General features: G+C 43.2%; 2 protein-coding genes across 3 annotated transcripts in view; one reads left to right on the top strand and one right to left on the bottom strand.

The window, feature by feature from the left end:
- Window positions 1-1,917: 1,917 nt before the first annotated feature.
- Window positions 1,918-16,361, bottom strand: ANKUB1 (ankyrin repeat and ubiquitin domain containing 1). 2 transcript variants are annotated; one of them, XM_033150428.1, is made up of 6 exons: window positions 16,105-16,361; window positions 13,121-13,222; window positions 10,310-10,526; window positions 7,619-7,733; window positions 6,037-6,966; window positions 1,918-2,313 (listed from the first exon to the last, which is right to left on the bottom strand). In XM_033150428.1, exons 1-6 carry the CDS (start codon window positions 16,243-16,245, stop codon window positions 2,214-2,216), a joined length of 1,605 nt encoding a protein of 534 aa, XP_033006319.1. In that variant the 5' UTR covers window positions 16,246-16,361; the 3' UTR covers window positions 1,918-2,213. The 2 variants fall into 2 exon arrangements, with proteins under 2 accessions (XP_033006319.1, XP_033006318.1); XM_033150427.1 differs by having other exon boundaries at window positions 13,079-13,222.
- Window positions 16,362-23,348: 6,987 nt separating this feature from the next.
- RNF13 (ring finger protein 13) overlaps window positions 23,349-23,648 on the top strand; it is a 54,227-nt gene continuing 53,927 nt past the window's right edge. Inside the window, 1 exon segment of the mRNA XM_033150430.1 lies at window positions 23,349-23,371. The gene's annotated coding sequence lies outside the window, so the exon portion shown is untranslated.

Below are 23,648 nucleotides of genomic sequence, written 5' to 3' on the forward strand. Positions count from 1 at the left end.
AAAAGAAGCACGTAATTTTCTTTTGAGGAGACTTATCAGACTCGGATTGTCTGACAGGATTGGGTTCTTGTTTTTCCTTTCTTTCCCCAACTTGCCACAGTTTATTTTTCTGTGAAGGCTTAAAGAATGTGACTTCTTTACTATCTTGGCTCTGAGATAATTTTGCTCTTAGCCGTATCTCCTCCAGCCTCAGTCTTCCCAACTGCACTTCTCTCTCCATAGCAAATCTCTCCCGTTCTGCCTCAACCTTGGCTAATTGTATTCTTTCAGATTGCATTCTCTCCTCAGCAGCTATCTTAGCCTTTTCTGCCTCAACCTTGGCCAATTGAATTCTTTCCTTTGAAGCTATTCGCTCCTTCTCTACTTCAACCTTTATTCTTTCTAATTTGAGTTTCATTAACTCCGGTTCGGAACTCGGATCTTCCCTTGCCTCAGATCCTTCTGTTCTCTCATCTCCCCTTGCCTCTTTAGCTTTCCTCAAATGTGCCATTTTCCTGACTGGAAAATCTTATCAAAATCACACAAAACTTGGCGTGTGGGCTTTGTATTCGAATCGCGACGCTGCCACCAATAAATGTGAGGGATCCCACTCCCTCACCCTTTCGATTCTTCCCCAACCGTGACTCTCCCTAAGTTTCACTGTCCACTAGGATGAATCCTTCCGTGGTTATATGGGAGTGTCTCTGGGGTACCTCAGTGCTTTACGTTCGAAACAACTCTTGCCACCTTTGGGATCTCCCGCCCTGGGTTCCCAAAATACTGCAGCTTGCCTTCCCTTTTTGGCAACTGCGTGGCACCTTTGGCTTCCCTGCCCAGTCCTCTGTATGCCAGGAAAATAAGCCACCCGTTCCCTCTATCACAGGAAACCCTTAGTGCTTTTCCCCTCAGCCACACCTCTTGAGGCACTGACGCACTGCCACAGTCAGCGAACGTTTAAACACTTTTAACTTTATTAAGGTAACGTGAAAACATGGATGTCTTGAGTTGTTACTGGTACAAATCTTCTCATATAATCCAGCTCAGTTATAATCTTTCCTGCATCCCGTTAGCATTGGTAATGACCTTTCCTCCCATTCCCCAAAGCCTAACCTCGCAGTTTCTCTTTCTAAACCTCCACACCCAACTGCCAAACCCCCAACTGCCTTTTCAGGTTGTTCCCCCTCCTTTTAGAATGCCCAGTAGCTCCGCCTCCCAGGGAACACCTACCTAACATGGGAGTGATAGGTTAACCCATGATGAACCAGGCCTTATTCCGCCACAAGCTCCATGCAGGAACCATATTTCTGCTGACTGGCTCAGCTGTGGCTAAGTGTGGAGACATCCACAACCCCCCAAGAAATATTTTCTTTAGAGTTGTACCCTGGATTCAAACATAGGACTCCTGCATGTGAGACCTGAATTCTTCCACCAAACTTGGGCTCCTTCTGTAGGCAAATGTGACCTTTTTTGTTTTTGTTTATCTTACTATACATGTGAGGTTCATTCTCTACAATAGTGGTTAAGAGAGGAAGGTCAGAGACAAAAAAAGGAGATAAAAAGGCATAACTGCTTAATTTCTGTAAGCTGCAAAATGTGCAAGTGGCAAGTCCGTTTACTTTTTGTATTTCTCCCACACATGAGACAGAAGGTTCCAATTTTAATCTACAAATTTAACCCTCAATCCAACTCTCCAAAGACAGCACCCATTGTACATGTTGAGTAGCCTACACTGGATGGTCTGAAAATATTCCTCATTATCCATGAAAATCACACGCAATCTCTCTTGAGCCTTTACTCTTCAGTTTTTAACTAATTTTGTTTTTATATAAGCAAGTCTTTGTCAACTTTGTATAGGTTTATTTGCTGCAGTAAAAAACAACAACTGCAATTCAGTCCTCGGGGGGGGGGGGGAGTTCAGCTGTCAGTTCCAATTTACTAGCTTTCAAAAAAGATTCCCTCTCAATCTACTCCCCTCAGATGGAATTTATGTAAAGTACCATGCTGACTGCTTACAAGGCCTGTCAATTTACAGTGCCTGACACTAAGAGCCAAAAATATACAGTCACAAATTATATATTACATTTTGAATATATCTGTCTTATTAATATTCCATGATGTAATCCTCTTTGTATCTAATTGGTGGGGTGGGAAATACAGCTTAAAATTATCAGCAAATGTGTCAGGATCTCCAAACACAACTTTTCAAGATGGATCATCTCCAGCAAATGCTCGTTTCAAATGGAGGCTGGTAAGCGCACAGGTTTGTATATGCTTTTTTTAGCCAGGGTTCTTGCAATGCCAAGTTGTTCGAGCCAAGGTTTCTCTTTAAATGCACTGCAATAGAAGATTTAGATATGATGTCTGTTACTTTTCACTGTCAAAGATAAAGCAGAGAATAAGTACGTATCACACCTCGTTTAAAATATATATATAAAAACACAAACCCAAACATTCTGTTTTAAATCAAGGAAACTTAAATATGTGGCAATGCTATAGTTGGTTGATGCATTTCCATTTCGTACTATTTTTATTTATGTAGTACTGTAGGTGTTCGTAGAGCTTTGCAGATTAACAAAAGCAAAAGTAGAATTCCTTGCCCCAAAGAGACTGCAACTGGAATTTATCCAGAAGGAGAGATACCAGGGAGAAAAGAGGAAAAAAGAGGCAAGGTGATAAAGGAATAAATGTGAATATTTACATTCAGATGTATTTAGGGGTTGTTTCTGCAAGAGACAAACACAGAGAGATTAAACCAAAGGCTTAATGCTGAGGTGGCTCATCTGCAGCCCTTCTGATGTTGTTGGACTACAGCTCCTATCATCTCAGATCGTAGACCATACTGCTTGGGGCTGATGGGAACTGGAGCCTACATTGCCTCAAAACTTACTGAACACAGAAAGTATCTAGGAGCAACCTCCACAATCTGTGGTTACCTGTGTGCAGGATTCCACCCTCTTTCCAACGGGGAAAACATTCAGACATATTAATTCCCCACTTGCAGCTTGACGTGGTGCAGTCTAGGAAGTTTTGCTACGTGATGTGAGATCCTCAACTCCCATCAGCCCCAGCCAGCATGACCAATGATCAGGAATGTGGAAGCTGCAGGCTAACAACATCTGGAAGGCCACAGGATCCCCACTCCTAATCTATACCACACTAAATAGGGTCAGATAGGGACTGATTATCACATGGAGCTATTTCAGGAAACTTCCATGCAAACATTAGCCTGTTTCAGTTTCATGTATCATCAAAGAGAGACGACAGATCACAGCAGTGATCAGTTTTTACCTTTCACCTAAGATGGGCACAGATAATGCTGCAGAAATCTCCAATCATTTAAACTAGGGCAAAATATATTCATGGGGGACATCAAATGACTATTAGCCATAATAGCTATATTGCCTCTCATTGCCTCTCTGCATAACAATTAGTGGTGACCATAACCAGAAGAGGGCCATTACACTCATGTCATGCTTGTAGACTTCTCATAGGTATATTGCTGTATGCTGGACTAGATGGGCCTTCGGTCTAACCCATCAGGGATCTGCTATTGTTGCCTAGGAATGTCACAAGCATCTGCCTCTGGCCCTCCTTCCCCTTGCTAATAAAGATCCCTGTTTTGGTCTGGAAAATCCGCTAGTGAACGGTATTGCTCTTAAAAGGTCCATCGTGGAAATGTAGGTAGATAAATCCTCAGTAAGTAAACAATACAGGAACTGAAATCACAGTTTGATTCTTGCTTGGTTTTAACTCCCTTTGGTTAGAACAAGCCACCGTTCCCAGACTTCAGATGTTATGCAGAAGCCAAGGCTCGTGATAGTTGGTTCCCAATCAGCCTAACCTAAAACCATGTTTTGGGGTCATCATTTGATGCAGATCAAATGTTTTATTTCCCTGCAGAGTTTAGCAACTGTCAGCTTACTCAAGCAGTTTCCTGCTGTTTCCTACCATCCTTTAGCTTGTAGCTGCATAAGGTACCTGTTATTTTTCTTCAGATGGAAACACCAGGGTTACTATTGCTTAAATCACTACCACCACATGGTGGCAGTATGCATTCATCAGTGAGAGTCTCGCTCTCAAGTCTATCCAAGACACCCTATTGTACCTGGCAGGAGTCACTCCCAAATAAATATTACAGCTAATAAAGAAGATTCAGTTACTGCATCTACACTTCTCTCTTGCATATGCAGTTAAAAATAAAATCTTTAAGAGCGGGAGATTATGTATTCTGTGTTTTTTCTCAGAATAAAGTAGCCTACCCAAATCCTGAGTCAGATCCAGCTGTCATACATTTGTTAAATAAGCTGCAGACTTCATTTACAGTGGTACCTTGGTTCTCAAACGCCTTGATTCCCAAATGCCAAAAACCTGGAAGTAAATGTTCTGGTTTTCGAGCGTTTTTCAGAAGCTAAACGTCCGATGCAGTTGTCGGCTATTGTTTCCGGGGCGCCTGCACAAATCAGAAGCTGCGCCTTGGTTTTCGAACATTTTGGAAATCAAACGGACTTGCGGGATGGATTAAGTTTGGCGCTTTTGTTTTTGCTATTTATTTTGTGTTTTTGTTTTTGAGGCTTTTTCGTTCGTTTTTGTGACTGTGTGGAACGCAGTTCAGCTACTGATTGATTGTGTGACTGTGGAAATGGATAAAATCCCCCCACCCAAACAATGACTATCTTCAAATATTTTAATTTTTATCATCTACAATACTGTCTCATTTATTTTATAGTACAGTACATTGATTATTGCTTTCATTTTATGGATCAATGGTCTCATCAGATAGTAAAGTTCATGTTAGATTTCTGTTTTAGGGGTTGTTTTTAAAAGTCTGGAACGGATTAAACCATTTTGCATTACTTTCTGTGGGAAAGTGCGCCTTGGTTTTGGAATGCTTTGGACTTGGAACGGACTTCCGGAACGGATTAAGTTTGAGAATCAAGGTACCACTGTATTTAAGTTTTTAAAAAACAAAAAAACTTCAGTCCTGCATTATATCAACTGATTTCAGGGCAGGGTACATACTCCAAAAAAATAAGGCCAGGGGTGTAGAGTGAGGCACCCCTGAGATGGGGCTGTTCAGGCTGCTTTTAACCTACTGCGGGTCCCTCCAGGTGTTCAGATGAGCAGGGTTCTCTGTGAGACCTCAAGCCTCTTTTTCTGAACAGCTCTCCCCAGGATCTGAGTTGGATTAGATCCTGACAGTACAGCCTTTTCAGCTGTGGTGCCTAAGTTGTAGAACACCCTGCCAAATCAGGTGTATCTGGCCCCCCTCTTTTCTTGCTTTTAAGAAGATTCTTAAGATCAAACACATTTTATGTTGACAGGTGTTTTCAATTCACAGTCCAGGCTGGCATGTTTCCTCTGCTGGATGGATGCTGTGCTGTTTTTACGATATTTCACTACTGTATGGTTGATAGAATCTCGGCTTTTCTAGTGCTTTTGTTTTATGATTTAGGTCACAATCTTACGCTTATCTATCGAGAAGCATGTCCCATTGTTTCCAGTGGGTGATATCCCACTATGACTAATGGTTAGATGGAACTTCTTTCCAGGAAAGTATGCTTATTTTTATTTTCTTAAGTTGCCTCGACTGCTGTGCTCACCCATAGAAATACAGGAGGTAAATGTTAAATAAAACTGTAAAGATCAGTGCAGTTTGTTACTGCAAAGAAACACAGAATTGGGTGAACCGATGGAATAAAATAGCTTGTGGCAAATCAGGAAAATGCATAACACATATGCCTTTAAAGCACACCTAACACACTTTGAAAGAAGATGTTTCACCCAAAGAACCCTGGGGATTGTATTTTATTAAGGGTGCTGAGAATTATAACCCTGCAAGGGGTAAAGTATAGTTCTCAGGATTCTTTTGGGGGAAGCCATGTGCTTTAAAATGTCACTTTTTTATTTCTTTGTTTATATTTTATTCAGTCTTGACAGTGGGGTAGGGGCAGAATTATAAAGGATACAACACCAATAGGTGTGGTTAGCTGCTGCCTTTTAGACTGGGGTGTTTCTGGGTACATTGCCCGCCCTTGGTAAGAACAAAGAGAAACATACCTGGCTATGGCTAAGCAGTAAATTGCATTCTCCCTTGGTGATCTTCCACTATGTTCTGAAAAAGACTTGACAGAAGAATTGAGCAGAATTTTTGCATTGGAGATGGAATAACGAGAAAGAGGCTTGACAACAGAGACAGCGGGTAGAGGAACTCTTGCTAAACACATATTTTGGTCCATATTTTCTTCACTGCTAACATGCAGAATCTTTCTCCTGGCGTTACTTTTCTGTGTCAGTCTGCCCGCATTAGCAATGTTCTTTGCATCTGCTACCAGGGGCAATTTGACATTTGTCCCTAGGTACCCCTTTGAAATCGTCAAACACCAGTCACCCTGCCCGTGCTGGAACGGATAGTTTATGTTTGGGAGTTCATAGCGTCTGCTGCCTGTGCCCTTGACTGTGGCCGAATAAAAACTTTTGGAAGTCATTTTGGGTTCTGTGAAACCATCCACAAGGACGGTGTCCCCAACCCTAGTCCTGAAGACTGATGTCTGCTTGCGCCGCTTCTTTGTACAGATGTTATTTTGAGCCTTAAGCAGCCACAGTTTTAACTTGATGTAGATTTTCATGGGAAGAGAGAAATTAGGGTAAGAAACCACTGACCACAACTTGGTGACTAAATACAGCACACAGTTCTTGTGTCTGTGTTGGATGCATAGCTGCAAGGGAGTTTGTCCTGCAGAGTTCTGGCATTCCAGGCATAAGACGCTGTAATTGACAAAGGCTTTCAGAACCATGAGTTGGCCTGCTTCAACAGCTGCATGAACTGGACAATTGGTGACATCCGGCTGGCTGTTTACGTGGCACCACTCTCGATAGGGATGTATGCCAACTGGTTCAGTGGGTTTCACACCCTGTTTCAGGAGCCACGCCAAAAGCTGAAGGTGCCCGAAAAAGGCTGCCATATAAAGAGCTACCCTCTTTTGATATCTGATAAAGAGAGAGAGAGAGAGTACATGAATGAATAGTGAAAAGTATAACAAGTCCTTTGCAAAAACCATAGTCAGGCACGGAGTAGAGAGAGGATAACGCAACAAGTTTTTTTTCCAAGTCGTGAGTCTGAAAATCCTTGAATGAACTGATTGCTTCTGACTGTAAAAGCAACTACTCGCTAGGGCTGTGCAGATAAAGCTCCATCTAAGGCTGGATCTAGACACATCAAAGAAGCCTTTCAGTTTAAAGCGTTGCGAATTTAAACAAGGAAAACAGGTAGAGAAAAACAAGACTCCACATCTCCATCTGGTGGCACAATGTTATATCACATATACAATGCATATAAATCGCTTTTTAAAAAAAACAAAAACGCTTTTTCTTTACCAGTCTAGCTGAGTCCTAAGTACTTTTTGGTTTGCATCTTGTTTTTGTTTCTCTCCCTCCCTCCATTTGCAATCCATGAAGGGAGGCACCTAATTTGCCTGAGAAGCACCTTTCCTAAAGGTATCAAAGTAAGATTAGAACCTAGGCCAAATAATAAAGGTTGTTTTTCTTTCCTTTAAGCGGAGGGGCATTTTGAAACTGACCGTCTCGGTCTCAAATGGAAAACCTCTTTATAAAGTTAACTATCATTTTAAACTGTTTGTACCTGAGCACTGGTTCTTCCTTTGAAAGATAGCGCTGGACCTTGGGCTTGTTTCCTAAGAGACATCCAGTCAGGAATTCTTTCCACCCATCCCAAACATCCAGGTGAAGGGTTGTGCCTGCCAACAGAAAGTTCCAGTCCTTTGCTTTGCTTCTAGCTTTCTCGTGAAAATTTTAAAATCTCACATATTATAATAGACTTTTCACAAGGTCATTGGAATTGTGCTGGCGGGAACTGTTGTTAGTTGCCATCACAATCGAAGTGTCCTATTTGAATTCTATACGGTTCTGCTTCCCCCAACCTGCAAGTCCTCCAGATGCTTTGAACTACAACTCCCATCAGACCCAGCCAGCATAGCCAATGGGAGCTTTGGTCCAAACATTGAGAGCATCAGGTTGGGAAACACTAATACCGTATTGGCCTGAATATAAGCTGTATCCAAATATAAGCCGCGCCTTTAAAATTCAAAGGGGGGAGGGAGAGACAATACCCCAAAATAAGCCGCTTCCTTAAAATCCCGCAGGCACTCACACCCATTCCATTTTACCGTATGTCTGTTTCAGCAGCAATATCGTAAAACCCAATTTTTGTAAGATCACGAATTTAAGCCGCACTTTAACTTTTCAGAGTTGGAATTTGAGAAAAAGTGAGGCTTATATTCAGGCCAGTATGGTATATTCTTTGTGTTAGTTTGCATTTCTTAGTACAGTGGTACCTCGCAAAACGAATGCCTTGCACAACAAAAAACTCGCTAGATGAAAGGGTTTTGCGTTTTTTTAGGTGACTTGCAAGACGAATTTTTCTATGGTCGTGCTTCGCAAGACGAAAACGTTTTGCGATTTTTTTTCGCACAATGCATTCCTATGGGAAACTGCGCTTCACAAGACGAAACTTTCACAATACGAAACGACTCGCGGAACGAATTAATTTCATCTTGCGAGGCACCACTGTATAGAAAGTATTTATCTGTGTAGAGATCTTTCCTGTAGTCTGCTTAGTTCAAGAGGGTTCTGGAAGGTTTCTTTCTGTGTCAAAGAAACAAGCAGAAGGTTCTTGTTTAGGTTATTCCTTCAGAGAAGCTGAGTACAGCTGGCTTAAACTGGTTCTCTTATCTCTTTCTGTCAAGGTCATGCTGACTATAAAAGTAGGGCCAGAAGGAGCCAGGGTTTCACTTTCTCTTTCTATCTCTCTTCTGTCTGGTCTGGTGTTATGTACATAGTATGCTTAGTGTTAAGGTTTAGACTTATTATAAGTTCTTGTAAGTTTAAGTTAAGTCTGCTGCAACTGGATTTCTTAACAACAGTGCCAATCCTGAATGTATTGGATTTGTGGCCATTATGCTCATTTGCCTTTAGTAGCAGGAAAGCTCTGCTGGATGAAATATTAATTTCCTCTGGTCTATTTTTGGGAATCCTGCAACAACATGTTTAAGTTGTTGCTCTGCTAACTACGGTATACAATGGAATCTACTCTGGATCAATACTGAGTAGAGTTCCACGACACTTTGTACATCTTGCAGCCTGTTCATGCGCAGGTTTCTGTGGAAGTAAATATGTTTAATGGCTTCTCTGTTGAGTGTACGCTGGCATAGATTCTAAAATTCCAGGAGGGCAAAGCAGGACACCCCTGCCCCCACCATCCCACCTGTCCCATCTTTGTACTCCTTCACTCGCTCACCAACCCAATCTTGGCGCTACCTGCCCAAGCCATCTCTGCTCTCCTTCGCTCACACTGCTCCTACTCCCTGCCCTCCTCCCTTGGCCTGCCACCTCTTCCTCCTCTGCCAGCACTGCAGATGTACTTCTGGAAACTGGCTTCCAGAAATGTCAGGTCAGAAGTGAGAAGAGCAGAGATATGCAGGGGGAAAGGTGGGTTTTGCTTCTGGGTTGTTGTTTTTGGGCCCCGTGCTCTGGTGTGAGCCGATTGACTCGCACCACAGCACGGAAGCAAAAAATACACCAATGTTTTGGTCCTGCACTCTGGCACGGCCAGAGCATGGGACTGGGGCATCCAGGATTGGGATCAGAAGCCGGGAAGGCTTCTGTCAATCTGGAATGCCCCACTTAAAATGGGATAGTTGAGTGGTATGCACTGGACTGTAGCCTTACACTGCAATTCTATACATATATCTTTGCTCAGAATTACACCCCACCAAGTTCAATGGGCTTCACAGCCTGGTAAGTGAGCATAGGCTTGCAGCCTTACTCTATGACTGCACTTATTTTGCTTTTCTATGAGGCAAACCAGTGTATCAACAATGCTTCCTTTCAAGTCGTTTTTTGGAGTGGGGAGGTCTTGGCCGTTTCATAGGCTACTTAGATAAAGATTGCTTGCTACAAAGTGTTGTTGTTGTTTTTTTAATGTGCAAATTGCATCAGCAGTATCTCTGAACAAAGGCTGAATTATCTGACCTCATGGTTCTAAAAAGTTAAACTTAACTAGCTTTTTATCAGCTTTGTTCGTTTTAACATTTCCAAATACTCTATATCACTTGCAGGTGTTAAGAAGGCACTCACGGGAAGGCCCAATAATATTGCAAAATATGGTGTTGTCCAACATACACAAAAAAATATTTTTATTCAGGGAAACAGTCCAAAATGATACCTATTTCTTAAGTTCAGATATTTCTAGAAAAGTGTGGAGATCTATGTTATCACATGGGAGTAGATAAAAATCCACAAACATTCTTAATACCTATATCTAACTGATAATCACTCAAGGTATTGCAGTCGTACATCTCTCTGCCCTCTGGCGTCCTGAGACAATAAATGCTGTTTGGAAAGCCGCACTTCAGGGTTACCAGGCTTTTAAGCTGGGAAACCTTTAACCCCAGGAGATAAATCTTTCCCATGATGGGCATTTTTTCATGAGTGACAGCATTGTAAACATAGAAAACTGGCTTATCTTCTTCCTGGAAAGGAAAACCAACAATGAGATCAATATTCCAGTGGTAATATCCTTTGTAAAATTGTGCTTATAGCCCATGTAGAATTCTGACTATAAGACATGCGGGCATCCATTGCCCATACATAGAATGTGGTCTTGTGGATGATGCTGTAGCCCACAACAGCAACAATCAGCTTTGTTTTAAAATTCAATTCAATTCAAAATCTCTACAGTGGGGAGATACAGGAAGATATGAAGACCTAGCACTGTCCAATACTGTATACAAAGAGCTGGATTTGAATTCCAGATCAGCCTAGTTACAACTTAGTGCAAGTCCTTCTTTTGCAACCTTCATTCCCATCTGTGAAATAGGAATAACCACTGACCTACCTCACAAAGTAGAGGTGTTCAGAGAGAAACAAGACAGGAGTTGTAGTACACCTGTCACAATTAAAGGTCCCGTCGAATGGAAATAATGGTTTCTAATATAGGACTTCCAGGCCAAGAGAACAATGTCTGGCTATGTTTCTCCATCTCTGTAGATGCCCCAATATGAGTGCAGTCCTTTTTTTAGTTCAATTCTGTTTACTGCAACTGAGATCAGAGGATTGCATTCCTAGGTAACCGGGCAGAGAATTGCAGCTCAATGTTCTATTCTTTGTTTTCATCTTCTGTGATCCTAGTAATGCTGTGCCAGGAACAATAAAAATTCTGGCAAACTAACTCTCAAACTGAGAAAACAAAGCGACCTGGGATAAATTGTTTCAGGATTCTCAAACAACAGCTAAGCTGAATTCAGAAATTCTCTCTGTTTGCATATCAGCTTCAAAAGAGGGGGAGAGGAGAATTGCTCTGGGCATTGGGGGAAATCTAAATGGCGGTTTTCAAGTCACCCGGTACTGATTCAGGGCACTGCTGCCACCGCCGCCACCACCAGGAAAGTCCACCTGGTGTCACTAAGGTAAGGTTACCAATGTCCCCGTTTCCCGGGGACAGTCCCCAGATTTACAAATCAGCCCCCTGACAAAATCCATCTATTTAGTAGGAAGTTGAAAAGTGTCCCCAGATTTACAAATCAGCCCCCTGACAAAATCCATCTATTTAGTAGGAAGTTGAAAAGTGTCCCCAGATTCATTGAAAAAAATCTGGTAACCTTACCCCTTCCAACTTTGCCAAGAGGCTGGCTGTCCTCAAGTACTGCAGCCAGCCACCCCATTAGCACCTGAGATTTGTGTTTCCGGGACTCACCCTACTCTTGTGACTGTAAGATGTTTTGACTGTTTTTAATTCTCAATTTTTACATTGTTCTTAGTAGCTCTGGGACCTGCTGGTGAAGGGTGGGTAACAGATAACAATAACAATAATAGCAACAACAACACCCTGCTCCTCTGCCTCACCTAGGGCAAAACCAGCATCCTGCTAGATGCAGCAGGTAGGGGCAAAGAGGAACTGTGTGTGAGGCAGAACATCCTTTCATATCTCACAGGCATTGACATCCAGGCAAGGAGCTGGCTACCATATTAATATGCTTTCTGTCAATTATGTACAAGATCTACCTTTTCCCAGTTTCCATTTTTCTGAAGAACTACAGAATGTGATAAGATATGGGATACTAAGCAATACGGAATATTCAAGGTTTAGCATTTTAAAAGAGAGCCTTGAAATCTTCCAAAGGCTGTGCTCATACCATACATCCAAATCACCCCCCCCACAAAGAATCCTGGGAACTGTAGTGCTGGGAACGATAGCTCTGCGAAGAGTAAACTACAGTCCGCATGATTCTTTGCAGGAATTTAAGTGTATGCTGTGTGTGCCTGTAGTCAAAGTTCCTTACAAATCAGTGTGAGGCTAAAGTCTGTGTACATGTGGTATTTTATTCTATAATCAGTGGAGACTGAGTATCTCTCCCCCCCCCCCCCCACCACGTAGGCCACACACAATCAAGATCTGTTGCGTATTTTCCTGCCCCTGGAAAGCACTTATTGAGAAACTGGTTTCATTCCAAAACCAAAAGGTCACCATAGATTACCCTGCACAGCGTTCTTTTGAAAACAAGTGTCGGCAGCCCTGGCAACAGGGTGTGTATACATAACTGCCCAATGACATAGTGGGTGGGCACCTAACTAGGTCACAATCACCACTTCCTTCCTCTTTCACCTAGGATATGTGCTGGGAGGACAAGGTGTGGATAATAACCTAATCAAGGGGAGGGTTTTCAAAGGAGTATCAAGAAACCACACCCATGCTTGTGGATGGCAGGATCTAGAATCAATCCAGATTGAAAGCAAAACGCTGAGAATAAGCATGTACAATTCCAGATAGAAAAGGCATATTTTTTATGCTACAAACACGTTGTTGTGTGCACAGCCTAAGGTTTAACTCTCCTTGCATTAGCGCTTTCCTGCCATCGATATCTGAAGGTGACTGCATCTCACTGGAAGATCAGGTGCTTTTGATTCCTGCTGAGTGATCCTAGCCCAAGATCTATAATTTAGCGAGGAAATCAGCATGCATGGAGACTTTCCGTGCTAATTAGGCAGCCTAGGTTTGTTTGTTTGTTTCAAAACCATACTATACCTTAACAACACATTTGATGGTCGAAGAAACTGATATGCCCACATCAGCAAGTATCCAGCTGTCCTTTAACACTGCTCCTGCATAAATTAGCTCCAAATACCGCCTGCCTTGCTTATCTTCCGAGAGAGGAACGTGAAAATAATCCTTAATGAGGGAGGAAATAGATCATTTTAGAGATAGCCATAAACACTTACATCCAGGGCAAATAACCTGTTAGCGTTCAAGTCAATACCCACCACTGAGGGAGCTACAGGGAAGGCCTATTGCTAAGTGGCAAAATACCCTTTCCCAGGCTTAGTTCCTGGCATCTCTGTCTAAAAAATCAGAGGCTCACTGACAGTCAGTGTAGACAAGGGGCGGGGAACCTTTTCAGCCTGAGGGCCACCCTCCCTGGCAGGCAACTTTCCGGGGGCCGCATTGCAGCAGTGGGCAGGGCGAGAGGCAGAAGTGGGTGGAGCCATGGATGTGACTTGGACCTTTGTACAGCAGACTTGCATCCTAACCCTGCAAAAGTCTCTATGCATTCATCCACATGCATGTCCTCCATCCAGGCAAACGAGGGGTTGCCGCAGTCCTGAGGGCTGGACAGAAAGGCCTGAAGGAACCCATTTGGTCACTGGACCTGAGGTTCTCCACTTTGGTGTAGATGATGCTGAGCTAAATGGACAACTGGTGTGACTCAGTATAATGCCAGCTTCCGATTAAAATGGGACTTAATTGTTTATGTGGATCCCATCCCCTCACCATCCTTGCCTCCTCTGCAGCTATGTGGACTAGCCTAACATAGGCATTTGGCGATGACTTGTTGCTTCGGTACAGGAGGCAGGGCCTGCGCCCAGTACTAGAGACTGTAAGGCAGTGTTTTCCAAACTTGGGTCCCCAGCTGTTTATTGAACTATAATTCCCATCATACCTGACCACTGGTCCTGCTGGCTAGGGATTATGGGAGTTGTAGTCCAAAACCAGCAGGAGATCCAAGTTTGAGAAAATCTGGTGTAAGGGGTCCCATTGGAGTAGGGGGACACTTAATGTGGGGTGGGCAGCCGGCAGCCTTCCTGGTGCCAGTGGACTCCAATTCCCATCAGCCCCAGCTAGCATGGTCAACAGTCAGTGAAGCTGGTAGTTGTAGCCTGATAACATCTGAGAGGCCACAAGCTGCTTATCACAACTCAGTGCCAGATCCTGTGCTCTGTTTACGTTGTACAGTGCAGCTGAGGACCAGGTTCTCTCATGCTGTTCTTCATGGCTTGCGCTTATAATAGGCTTTAAAATATATCTTTTTTTTATAAAGAATTTATTGGTTTTTGCAAAACAAAGAACAACATAACACATACACCAACACAAACCCTAACACAAACCCAACAATCAAACCATAATAAAAACAAATACAAATCACACCAATAATTCTTTTTCTTGTTTACACAAAAAAAAACTTTTCTTGTTCGAATCAATACTAGGTGACTTCCCCCATTTTCTCTCCTTTGGTTCCAATTCTAATTTTACTTTAATAACTTCTCATCTCTAAAATTAAATCATTCAAAAATCAAAACTAAACATACTTCTTAAAATCTAGTTTTTACTCCAAAATAATCTATCACTTCTTAGCTTGAATCAAATCTATTCCAAATATAACTTCATAATAATTAATAATATAATTACATAACACAACATATTACTTCTTGTATCAAATCATACATCTTCTTTCACTTAGACTGCTGCTAATAAAGAAATTCAAATATCTCTTCTCTAGTTCAAAAACTTAAAATCTTAACACACCGGCTTCAGGGTACCATAATAAACCATCCTAATTTTATCCTTATTATATTTCACCCTATCCCTTTTCTAACCATTTTCTTTTGCCATCTCGGGGTCTCCCCCCAGACATTCCTCCATCTTACACCAAAACCATTTTTCAGAATGTCCTCTTTTCTTATAAGTCCACAGTTCCAGACGTAGTCTATAACAGTCCTTACAGGGAGCATCAGGGTACACAGATCATCACCTTCCAGCATCTCCGCTTCAAAATTCCGTTCGTCTTCTAATTGTAGATATATAAATCTTTTCCCCTTTAAAATATATCTATCTATCTCAGTTTTATTTCCCTGATGGAGAACATGAGCCCTTTTGAATTCAGTGGGATATACTTGCAAGTAAACATTCATACTATTGGACTGTAAACGTATTTGGGTTGCAATCCTATGCACACTTACTTGAGGATAAGCACCTTATAATTCAATGGGACATACTTAATAGTAGAAATGTATAAAAACTCTGATAAATTAAAACATATTGAACTGTATTTGTATTTTGTGTTGTTTCATATTGACTTACAGTGCCCTGGAGTGAATCTGAAGCCCCCCTCAAATGTTTTTGGTGGTTGCGCCAAAATACATAAATCTTTGTACACAAATTTAAACTTTCTCTTTGGCGTACTGCAACTGGAAGGGTTTAGCTGAACCTTACAAGACAGCTGAGCACTTAGTTATTTAAGTTTTTCTGCTCAGCTTTCATCACTCAGAGAGAATATACTAATCATCTCTCATGAAAATATATGCAGATTGAAAACTACCTAGTGAAGCTGAGGTCACATTCACACCATATATTTAATGCACATCTATAGCACATAACTTCTTCCAAAAAGAATTATGGGAACTGTAGTTAACCCCTCGGGGATAAATTCCCAGCACCCTTAAAAACTACAGCTCCCAAGATTTTGGGGGGAAGTCATGTGTTTTAAATGTATGGTGTGTCTGCAGCCCTAATCAGATGGATTGAAATGTAAAATACTATACTCTGATATAAAAACTGATAATATGAATTTAAACCAGGTGCTTGAAATGAAATACTGTACAATGAAAATGATTCCATTAAATTTGAACTCTCCTTTTTTTGAAGAACCCAGCATGGGTAGTAGGAAGACGTTCCTTAGAAGTTTCATTTTGGCAATGAATATTATCTGATTCAGATTCTCACATGCACTTAAAATCAAAATAATAGAGAATGAAGCAACTTGGCCAAGCCCTTACCTTTATCATCAGTTTTAGATCTTTCACTGTGTTCTCTGATGAAATGTCGAAGGGCTCCCAAAGTCCTTCAAAAGCGACGAAAATCCTCATTTTGGAAAAAAAAAGCTTTTTAAAAACGCCTCCAATGTCTTTCCACTCCATCAAATTCCATGTCAGATGCAAATCTTATCTCCACGCTGGAGGCAAAAGAAAAACTATTTAAAGCAGGCTGTAAACATCCGAGCGAAATGTGCACATCCCACCCTCCCCCCGCCTCCCAAAAGGCAGCCTGGAAAACCCAGGCTCAAGCAGGCAGTGTAGACCCTGCAGGAAACAATGAGCTGAATTTGTTTCCCAGGCTGCACTGAACAGCAAAAAAAAATGTTCCCTTCTCTAACCCGTAAACTTAATTAAACCGGCAAACCACGTATTGATCAAGGCAAGTGCAAGCAAGCATTCAGCATGTGCATGCATGTTCCAAGCTAATCACACCCATCGTATTTGCTCAACAGGCACTTTTCAAACCACAGAGCTCCAGAACATAAGTGAGTCTGGTGTTTGTTTTATTGCTTATGGTAGGCTTTGCACTTTCTGTAAATAAATCTAATCTCAGCACTCATGTTACCATAACAACTTTATAAGCCAGCTCCACCAGTTTGGATCAGAAGCCAACTGTACTATTCCCACCCACCCCCCCTTACAAGGATCAGACAGCTTATGTTAATAGCTTGAAACTATAGGTATCTGGGAGAGGGACGCGGGTGGCATTGTGGTCTAAACCACTGAGCCTAGGGCTTGCTAATCAGAAGGTCGGCGGTTTGAATCCCCACGACGGGGTGAGCTCCCGTTGTTTGGTCCCTGCTCCTGCCAACCTAGCAGTTCAAAAGCACCTCAAAGTGCAAGTAGATAAATAGGTACCACTCCGGCGGGAAGGTAAATGGTGTTTCCGTGCGCTGCTCTGATTTCGCCAGAAGGGGCTTAGTCATGCTGGCCACATGACCCAGAAGTTGTATGCCGGCTCCCTCGGCCAATAAAGCGAGATGAGTGCCGCAACCCCAGAGTCGTCCGTGACTGGACCTAATGTTCAGGGGTCCCTTTACCTTTACAGGTATCTGGGAAGCAAGTGCATGAGAACTGGGTAAAGAACCATTTAATATCCCTGTGTTATTTCATACGCTTTCAAGCTTGGGAAAGGCATATCTTAATGGCACCATGTTTGTTTGTTTACTAGTTTAGTCGTGTCTGACTCTTCATGACCCCATGGATCACAGCACACCAGGCACTCCTGTCATCCACTGCCTCCCGCAGTTTGGTCAAACTCATGTTGGTAGCTTCGAGAACATTGTCCAACCATCTCGTCCTGTCGTCCCCTTCTCCTTGTGCCCTCAATCTTTCCCAACATTAGAGTCTTTTCCAGGGAGTCTTCTCATGAGGTGGCCAAAGTTTTGGAGCCTCAGCTTCAGGATCTGTCCTTCTAGTGAGCACTCAGGGCTGATTTTCTTCAGAATGGATTGGTTTGATCTTCCTGCAGTCCATGGGACTCTCAAGGGTCTCCTCCAGCACAATAATTCAAAAGCATAAATTCTTCGGCGATCAGCAAATTGACTACCTGTAACTGGAGCCTTCTTTATGTTCCAGCTCTCACTTCCATACATTGCTTATGGCACCATAAAGACTAACAAATCTCTTGTGGCTAAAGCTTTCGTGGACTAGAGCCCACCATTAGGTGTGTGACATGTTATCCCTAGCTGGATGCTTGCAGATGCACTTATGGGACTAGAGGTGGGAAATATTTTCTTCTCCGTGTGCCCTCAGAAGGCCACTCAAAGGAGATGCAGAGGTAGCTGCATAAGAATGGGCTTTCTTTAGTGGCGCCCTTCACCCCGTCCATGGAATGCTCTCTCCAGGGAGTAGCACCTAGTGCCATCCTTGTCGGTCCTCAGGTGCCATTCTAATACCTTTTTGCTTACTCAGGCTTCTGGTCATTAGGCTCCTATGGTGCTGCCCGTCTTTTCGTGGGGTAGGAAGGACATGTCCTTATTAATGTTACTAGATGTGCATTTTATGTATTTTGTATTGTTCATTACTTTAAATTTTTTCTGGTTTTAAATTACTTTTATTTGTTGCATGTTATCCTGTCAAGTCGCTTTTGAGACTTTTTTTTTGTTATAAAGTGACTGTTAACTGTAATAAATCAGTGTCGTCGGCATCATCAGATGGCCAAATGACAGTGGAATTCAAGAGGCATGCATATGTTTAAATTTTAAATGTATAAAATATAATCAGAGCCAACTGAAATGCTTGACAACTTGTCTTTACATCAGACTCTTAGTTGGTTTTGCTGCAACAGGGCAACACAGCAAATCCTCTGGTCTGTATCTAAAACTGAAAATATTTTTGTGGCTAACAATTCCTGCAATAGTAAGCTAGCTGGTACTTCGAGAGCAGCCTTCCTGCACCTGGTGTCTGATGTTCCTTTTGTATTGCAGTAAGTTGTTGTATTATGCAATAGTGGATTTTTGATCACTCCATGTTCTGCTAAATTTCAAATGGCAGGAAAAACTGTATGCCAGTATTCTGACCCAAATTTAATCAATGCAACATTCCATTCAATGGGGTTGCTATTTGATTTTTGTCTAGTAACAGCACAGAAATGAGCAATGCACATTCACTGGATTCCAGTAGATTCCCAGAAGCAGCTTTTATGTTGTCTGAAAAATCATGCGAAATGTGAACATGAACAGGTACGGAAACATTGTGAAGATGGAATAAAATGCCAACTGAACACAGACACAGACACACCACAGATACGACACAATATTTTGTTACAAGGCCCTACTTGTTTGTTTTTATGTTGTTGGGGGTTTTGTTTTTTGTTTTTTGTTTTTACAGATGGGGCACTAAGGATAAGAGAATATTGCTTTTATATATATATAAAAAGCCATGGTGTTTCTCCCTTTCTAGGACTGAATTCAGATCTTCTACATTCAAGCATAGTACTCTGTCGCTATTAAAGTTCTGCCCAATGTAGGTTTTGCCTCCAAGAAATGAATCAGAAAATCTAAATGCTGTTCTGACACACCTCTATTTATGCTGAAAACCTATGTAACAATCAAGAAGTAGCCAGACAACCTTCTCCACGCCACTTTGTCATCACTGCCATGATCAATAACAACTGAATGTATGGCCTACATCTCTGTCACCTGTTAGTCTCTTTCTGCGATTCCTGGTGGTGCAAGAATTGGGCCCTAACCACAGTCACACTCTGAATGACCGATGGCCTTTAAAATGTCATCAGGCTGGTTTGCACAGGTTTGCTTTATCATCTGATGACTGTAACACCAAGTGAGAATAACTTCTATGCATACTATTTATTTCTTTACCAAAACTGAACGATCACTTAAACGTTGTCGATGGGCAGCACCAATATATCCAACAGAATTATAAATTGCTGTCATACCAAGCACAATGTCTTGAACGGGGGGGGGGGGGAAATGCTTCGGCAAAAACAGAAAACACATCTGCTCACACAAGGCTGGCCTCCTTATTTTCACCAATCCACCTGTCTACTGCTGCCTCTGCACTACTTTGCATAATGTATCAGAGGATCTCCCCCTCCCGCAACATCAACTTTTTAGTGGGTGCTGTGGCTCAAGGGACTTAGTGTAAATTTGGAGGCTCCAACTTTTGGCCACCTCATGAGAAGAGAAGAATCCCTAGAAAAGACCCTGATGTTGGGAAAGATGGAGGGCACAAGGAGAAGGGGACGACAGAGGATGAGATGGTTGGACAGTGTTCTCGAAGCTACTAACATGAGTTTGGCCAAACTGCGAGAGGCAGTGAAGGATAGGCGTGCCTGGCGTGCTCTGGTCCATGGGGTCACGAAGAGTCGGACACGACTGAACGACTGAACAACAACAACAACTTTTGGGGATGGAAACACGCTTTACTTGCAGAAGAATAACTCTGGATACAAGGCACCCTATCTGCATAATGTAAGGCCCTTTTCAACTGAGCTGTTACTTTTCTATGAAACCAGTTCACACCACGGGAAAGTCAGAGGACTAAGGAATGATATGGCAATAACAATGGCATGTGATCTTTTACTCAGAATGTACTTCAACTGTTCTGTAGTCACACGGCAACTGGTAACTGGAGCAGAGTTATATCTGGCAGTGAAAGAGGAAGGAAGCTCCCTTCCTTGATTGAAGCAATAGATGGGGCAAAGCCGCTCTTCCCCTTCCCGTGGTGTGAACTGATTTCATAGAAAAATAACAGCTGCATTGAAAAGCAAGGGCCTCACATTATGCATATATAGTGGCTTGTATCCAGAGGTATTTTTCTGCAAGTGAAATGCTGAACAGCCCCTTGCCCCTCAACTTGAGCATCTACATTGCTGTTACATGTGAGGAGACCAGGTTGGTTTGCGAGTAGCTACTACAGGCAAAACAGGCTAAAAACATTTTCTTTATTATTTTTCTGAAGCAACATTTTGCCACTTCCATTTGTCTCCTGTCTTCTATTCTTAATAAGCGTCATAAAACTGGTCTTGGGTGCATTTGTACCAGCCTCAAAGGGTTATTTCAATCCTTTGTGTGCCTACGCTATTTGGGAGCCATTTTGGAAATCATTCCTGTCTGGGGGTAAGAGGGAACCTAAGGAAGTTTAGTAACAGCTTGCCTAAAAGTCTCTGGTATGACTGTTAGGTATGGAAAGAAAAGAGGAAAAAATCATTTATCCCCTCCTGCTACATTTCGTACATCATTTCTGAAGTGCTAGCATGAGAATCGTAGACTATTCTTGCGTAACTTCAGAGTAGACATCAAATGTTATTCAGTCAAATCTACATCCAACTGGGGTAATTCTCCACAGACTAGATGTATAATAGAAGTGTCTTTTCTCTTTCCTACTCCCAAAGCACATGGAGCCTCTTTCCTTTTGCTTCCCACCCTGCACAATATGTGCATCTTCCATCTTGCAGAGATCAGTTTCCTCATTGGCTTGTTTTCCCTTATATTATTAGCGCTTAGCTTCTTTCCCCTGCACAAAACTCTACCAGTACTCCCCTCCCTTATTCAGCACTTCTTCAACAATTGCCTTTCTCACTTCGTTGCCTTGTCACTTATCACCTCTGTTCCGTGTCCCCTTGCTTTCCTTCTTTCTTTCCATTTTAAGCCACCTTTTCCCACCTGCAAGAAGGGCTTCCATCCCATGCATTGTTGAGGGACCAGCGTAGCTTCCTGATGGTTGTCTTCATGAGGAGGGCAAAACCAAACCAAAACCACTTTGCACATGCTCAAAGCCTCTGCTATCACTTGCAACTGGTTCATTCCAGCACATAATATCGTATATAGAATAAATGACCTTATCGTATATAGAACAAATGACCTAAGTATATTTTATGCCATCATTTTGCTTTAATACAGGCTCCTGGGGCCACCCGCCCTCACTCCCATTTCGCCTCCTGCCAGGGCAGGACCAGCCGCCGCATCCTCCTCCCTCCCTCCTCCTCGCGGGCCCCGCCCCTCTCCGGCAGGCCGTCACGTGCGAGCATCCGTGCGCAAAACACCGTCCACCCTCCTGCGACGGGCACCCGGGAACGGCCAATCCCCGCTGCCCTCTTCTCCCTCTCCGCCTATGCGTGGGCGCGTTCTCCGCCCGGGGCGGGATTTCCGCCGCTGCTTCGTCTGAGGGGTCGAGAGAGAGGGGTCCTTACACTATGGATTCCGCCTGAAGCTCTTCCCTCCCCGGGCAAACCCCACTCGCCCATCGCCGGCTTCTGCCTCCGGATTCCGGGTAAGCGAGAGGCGGGCTTCGCCGCCGCCACGGCCGGGCTGAGAGGAGGCGGGCGCCGGAGGCTCGGGGCTCTGCCGGCTCCGGCGTCTGCTGCGCGGGGTCGTTCGGAGAGCCCAACGGACCCTCTCGCCTTTCACGGCGCGGGCCATTCCCGCCTCTTTCCCCTCTCCCCTACTTGATCCAGCGAGAGCCCACTTTCGCGGGAAAAAGAGACGCGTCACACGCGCACGTCTGAATGGGGCGAAGGGCGGGTGCGTGTTGACAACCCAGAAATCGGGAGGAGCCAAGTTGGCAAGTTGCACTTCACTTTTTAAGGCCTTACTTTCAACTCCTCGTTTCCTTCTTTTTTTGCGCTTTGCGTCGAAACTCGCGCAACGCAGCGTCGAGTTTCGAGACGCTCGTCTTCGCAGAAGAGCGTCTGATGCGCCGGCCTTAAAATCGCTCCCCCTTTTTTTAACGCGGTACCGTGCCAGGTATGTAAAGGTGTGCTGCATTTGCCTTGGTTCTTAACGGGGGGTGGAACTGGGCGCGCGGTGGCGGCGTGTGGTTTTGTCAGCTGGGTTTTGTGATGTAGCCGGTGCTTGTGATGACACGACTTAGGTTTTCCAGAGCCTCTGTTGGGGTTGAGAGGAGGCTCAGGGATGTATACTGAATATCCTGCAAGCTCACCTCTTAGGCGTTGCTAAATGGGGGAGCAGACGAGGGGTAGCCGCTGCTTGCGCGGCACTCAGCTGTGCGAGTCTGGTTTGCTGCCCGGTTCTGTGCTTTGGTCGTACTGAATCATGAAGTGGGTTAGAACAGTGTTTTTCAACCACTGTTCCGTGGCACACTAGTGTGCCGTGAGATGTTGCCTGGTGTGCCGTGGGAAAAATTGAAAAATTCAAGAGAATTACTTTATATATAGTCAATATAGGCACAGAGTTAAATTTTTTAACATTTTCTAATGGTGGTGTGCCTCGTGATTTTTTTCATGAAACAAGTGTGCCTTTGCCCAAAAAAGGTTGAAAAACACTGGGTTAGAAATTCAATATGGGTCTCTTCCTCCTCTTGCTGTAAATTTCATTTGTTTCCAGCATGTTGGGTAGGTGTACCCACCAAAATCTCACCCACATGGCCTGATTCTGGTACTAGTGGTCTAAGCCAGCATTATATATGTATGAGTGTCCATGCTCAAGGCTGGGGTGTGTTCCACAATTGTGTAATACTTTGTGAGGCTTCCCTTGATGACTTCAGGGAACATTAGCTAGCGTTGAATACTGCAGTGTTTACCTTTACATCCTGTTATCTGCTACAGATAGGTCATAAATGGCTTGGGACCAATTTATGAGGGCTTTTCCTTCCTCTATGTAGCCAAGAATGCCCTCTTTGGACAGCAAGGATATACGGGGAAGCGGGGAAGCGTTTTAAAGTGACTGCTCTGCAACTATCAAGCTTCCTGGAAATCTGGTAAAAGCTGAGCATGCCTTTACAAGTGTGTTGTAGGCTTACTTGGGTAGGTAGTTTTAAAATTGCTCTAAGACACTGGGATTTACCATTTATTAATGTGCTGGCTGTACTGGGACAAGTTGACTTCTAATTTTGTCACTTGTCCTGAGTTTTTGCTATTTAGCAGCTAAGACTGCACCCTGGAAGCAGTTCCCATTCTACTCAGAATTGCATTGTAATTTTGCTACTAAAAACTTCTAGCTGTTTAATATACTTACTGTTTGGGTCTTCCTGCACCTGACTGTGCTATTATAGTAGTAGCTGTAAGATGTTACAACCAATAA

The sequence above is a fragment of the Lacerta agilis genome, chromosome 5 (genome assembly GCF_009819535.1).
Source record: "Lacerta agilis isolate rLacAgi1 chromosome 5, rLacAgi1.pri, whole genome shotgun sequence".
Taxonomy (NCBI): Eukaryota; Metazoa; Chordata; class Lepidosauria; order Squamata; family Lacertidae; genus Lacerta; species Lacerta agilis.

Bases quoted from the DNA above. Each gene is read 5' to 3' on its own strand.
- ANKUB1 (XM_033150427.1), bottom strand. From the start codon at position 16,245: ATGGAGTGGAAAGACATTGGAGGCGTTTTTAAAAAGCTTTTTTTTTCC. The intron at 7,734-10,309 runs GTATTAAGAATG...TTCTGTTGGCAG, and splicing joins TGATTATCAGTTAGATATAG to GCACAACCCTTCACCTGGAT. The intron at 2,314-6,036 runs GTATGTTTCTCT...CTTCTATTGCAG, and splicing joins TACTGCTTAGCCATAGCCAG to TGCATTTAAAGAGAAACCTT.